Source organism: Microtus oregoni, unplaced genomic scaffold (assembly GCF_018167655.1).
Source record: "Microtus oregoni isolate MIOR12 unplaced genomic scaffold, Mior012 000056F_ref0000123, whole genome shotgun sequence".
In the NCBI taxonomy this organism is placed as follows: domain Eukaryota; kingdom Metazoa; phylum Chordata; class Mammalia; order Rodentia; family Cricetidae; genus Microtus; species Microtus oregoni.
This window is the reverse complement of record NW_024543832.1, coordinates 2,801,334-2,805,861: the sequence shown is the minus strand read 5'-3', so window position 1 is coordinate 2,805,861 and position 4,528 is coordinate 2,801,334. Positions and strand designations below refer to the sequence as shown.

At 36.1% G+C, this 4,528-nt stretch overlaps 1 gene segment (V, D, J or C); it reads left to right on the top strand.

Moving 5' to 3' along the window:
- Positions 1–3,824: 3,824 nt before the first annotated feature.
- Positions 3,825–4,264, top strand: LOC121438530. The segment is given in 2 exon segments: positions 3,825–3,870; positions 3,954–4,264. Coding segments are annotated over 2 exon segments (357 nt in total).
- The last annotated feature ends 264 nt before the right edge of the window (positions 4,265–4,528 follow it).

Below are 4,528 nucleotides of genomic sequence, written 5' to 3'. Positions count from 1 at the left end.
AAAACATAACTGACAAAATACAGAATTGTCCCGCATCAACTCTACCCTCATTCTTTCTCTCAGTAGAAAGCAAAGAAATAGGAAAACAAGAACTTTAAAAGGCATTAAAACAAACAAACTATCAAGAGATACACATACAAACCCCATAATAATACAATTCTGGAAGTGCAATACATACACAAAACCAATAAGTATAAAAAAAAAAAAACAAAGCCGGGCGGTGGTGGCGCATGCCTTTAATCCCAGCACTCGGGAGGCAGAGGCAGGTGGATCTCTGTGAGTTCGAGGCCAGCCTGGTCTTACAAGAGCAAGTTCCAGGACAGGAACCAAAAGCTACGGAGAAACTCTGTCTCGAAAAATAAAAAAAAAATAAATCAATGAACAAAAAATGCTATGTAATAAAATATCTACAAAAACATCACTGAGTTAATTCTGTATTGTGTTCTCCTGCTGAGCATGTGTCTAACCTTAAGTGTGATTAATATGCCCAATGCTACTCCACAGTAGAATACTAATATATCCTGTTATGTCTGGAAGACACTTTTTCCTTGGAGTCATCTAGCCTTTTGGCTCTTACAATCTGTTGAGATATTAAGTTTCTTCTCAGTAATAAGGTCAAACTGTGGATTTGTTCTGGTCAACCAAGAGCCCTACCAATACTTCATAGTGTTTTCAGTATCTGGTAAGGGGTCTCCCATCAATTTTATGGGATTATCCTGTGCCTGGTACTAAGGATTACAATTAATATCTCCTGTTTGTGGGGAAAACACTGTCCCTCTTGAGGTAACCTCTGTTCAAAGAATAACAAGTTAAAAGAAAGTACAAAACTCATGCAGGTGCTCTCTCCTCAGTTTTCTGGAAGCATATATGTCACATTAACATAGAGCATGATCAGATATAGACAAGACATTACTAAACTACAATTCTTGACTAGACATCTCTAATTTTGCATGCCCCTTTCTTTAATTTATTTTTTCTTAAAATATTGTATCAGCAGATACATAAAACCAAATCATAATCTTAACACAAAATTATTCCAACAACTCAAATAAAATACCAAATAAAAATAGACATTTATGAATTGCTTGCTATTTCCAAACATTTTGTTATAGAAAAGCATTGTAATTTAGTGCATCTACAGAGTTCGTTGCTCCCTATAACCTGGCTCTGTTTTTCATCCCACATTCTTTCTATGACCTCTACAGTTTTATTTTTTACGTACGCTTCATGATCCTAGTGTTAAATATAGTTTTTATAATACTTAATTTTAGTTTATCCTTCAGAAATGTCCTTTATTCTCTATTGAGCATGACTTTATGTTTGAAAATTCCTATCTCATGTATTCCTTATCTGCTTTCATTAATCTGTATTTTACTATATCCTCCACCTTAATTCCTCAGATTATAGGGTCCCATTTCTACTCTCTTGGTTTCTACAAATTAAACCCACAAAGCATAATACTCAAGTCTAGGAATCAGTTATAAGAAAGAATATAAACATTTGTCTTTTTAGATCTGGGTGTCCTCACTTGTCATATTATCTTCGGTTTCATCCATTTACCTATAGATTTGATTATTCACATTTAGCAGTCATTAATATTCCATTACCTTAGTATTCCACATTTTTTGTTATCTATTCATCTTTTTTTTGGAAAATAGGTTGATTCCATTTCCTAGCCTCTGTTAATTGAGAAGCAGTGAATATGGGTATGTGAGTGTCTCTATAAGATGTAGCATTATTGAATGCATGCTTAAAGAACCCATGACTTGGGCTCAGTATAGTTTTATATACTAATTTTAGTGGAAATACCAAAATTGTTTTCAGTCACTACACTAGTTTATACTCCTCTTCTCGGTGAGTAAGAATTACCTCTTTTGCATCCATGCCTGCATTTGTTGCAATTTTTTTCTTGCTTATGGTAATTCTTACTGAGATAAAAAATATAGCATCGAAGTTGTTTTAATGTACTTTTCACTGTTAACTAAAGACTTTGATTGCAAAACATAGAGAAACCAACCTTGAACTGAACAGGTAATTCTCCCTGCTGGCTAGGTTTCCTAGTGCAGGATGATATGCAGCCTGCAGTGAGAAAAAAAAATTCAGTGATGATACACAGTACCAGAGCTTCTAGTGCATAAGATCAGCCTAGGGAGATACACCCACTAGTGTCTGTCTTTTATGTACTGATCATATGCTTTCTAATTGTATTTGTGACTTGCGACATAGGCAATATTTGTCCCAATATGCATGTTCAAAAGTCCACGACTATGGATGACATAGCCCTAGTAACTGTAGTTGTATTGCTAATGGTCATATTGTGAAACTGCCTCATAAATACCTATGCTTACAGCCAATAGAGTAATGCTGCTTTTAGCCCTGATCACAGAAGCCTCTGTGTGCGGTGTAATGATTAATGCAGATTTTCATAATTGGTGAAAATGATGAGCATGAATGACTGTGTACCCAACCAAAGCAGAAACATCTGTATCAACCTCCTGTTCAAAGCTCAAGGATGATCACAAAAGAGGGACTATGAAGAATTTAAGAATACATATACTCAGAATAAAAGGTAGATAGACAAGAAATATTATCTTCAGGGCTTGAAATAGTGATTGTAGACATGAAGTCACAGCAGCTATAGTTACCAACAGACATTCAAAAAAATCCAGCCAGTTATAATAACAGTATGAAATATCAGCAGGTAAAGGTGCCTACCAGCAAGCTTAGCAATATTGCCCAGCCCATTGGGTCCACATGGTAGAATATAAGAGCTGAATTTCATAAGTTGTCCTGTGATGATCACACATACCCCTTTGGCCATGTATGTCTTGTTATCACCACTAAAGATAGGATAATATTTAATAAAACATTACAACACAGATGACCAGGGACTCCTGAGGACACAAACCAAGCTTTGCATTTATTGTCATTGGTACCTGATGAGTAAAATATAATCATTTTCTATGCAAGGTTTCTTTGGAAGTTCCCTTTGTACTAGTGAATGACACACTTATGTGTATATAGATAATACTAACTGTATCACTGTGTGATGGTCATAATATCTGTGTTTCAGAGATATTTTAGTTAATATGGTTATCTCCAGTTACACCCATTTTAATAGTGATATAAGTTCCTTATTTTTTCCAGATGAAAAGCTTCTGCTGTGTTATGCATATAACAATATCTTCTTGATACAGTCATGTTGACAGACATGTTCTTTATTTTCGTAATTTAGTCATTGTAGATATTGCTGCAATGAACATTGAATTCTGAATATTTTAACAACAATAGTTAACATAATAAAAATAACAATATTTCTGAAGTATATTTACCTTTGGTCATTTCAGTCAGTTTTAAGTATAAAACCTGCTGTAAAGGAAACAGTTATCAGTATTGAAAGGAGATTGTAAAAAATCTCATAATTATTAGGTTGTGAAATTTTCCGTCACCATCATGATCACAACCACCTTTTGTAAATCCATCTGAATACCTGTCACCAAGTGGAGCAAATACCTCAGGACACAAATCAATTGAAAATGTAAGCCCTGATGTTACATCCATAGGGTCTGCCCATGACTTAGGGAAGGTGTATGAGATGCATTTCCTCAGTGGGTTTATTACATGGATCTCAACATACTGCTCACTGACCCATGTCTATTCTACCTCCTTCTTTTCTAGCTGGACTAGGTTCTTCTCTAAATATTTCCATGCTCATGAATATGTAAATTACTAGTGTCTACTGTTGTAAATACACTGATGTTCACAAGCCTGGACAATAAGGCCAGTATCCTCTCCACAGTCACTGAACACACAATGTCCTCACCATGAATTGGAAATGGATCATTCTCTTTCTTATGTCAGTAACTACAGGTAATAGCCTTTCAAAGTTTAAATTCCTAATAAGGAACAGGACTGAGGTAACAATAATACCTACTCTGTCTTTGTCTCTGCAGGTATAGAATCCCAGGTCCAGCTGCTGCAGTCTGAAGCTGAGCTAGGGAAACCAGGGTTCTCAGTGAAGCTGTCCTGCAAGGCTTCAGGCTACACCTTCACTGGCTATACTATAAACTGGGTGAAGCAGAGGCCTGGTCAAGGACTGGAGTGGATTGGAAGGATTTATTCTATAAGTGGTAATACTGACTATTCTCAGAAGTTACAGGGCAAGGCTACACTGTCTGCAGACAAATCTTCCAGCACAGCCTATATGGAGCTAAGCAGGCTGACATCTGAAGACTCTGAAGTCAGTGTTGAAACCACATCCTGAGCACGTCAGAAACAGTGGAGAAACAGGAAGTTGCCCTTGAACTGCAATGACAGAAAATATTGGTTTGAAGACTTTCAAGAAATAGTTATCCTGGGTATCCCTTTGTCTGTCACTTTACACAGTTTCATAGGGGATTTACAGACCTTTCAAACTTACAACTGTAATTACAGTGATGCTGATTTTGGATGCCCTAGTACACACCATGCCTTGGCAATATGTTCACCACTAACCATCTATATTGCTATGTTTCTTCTTTAATAATGT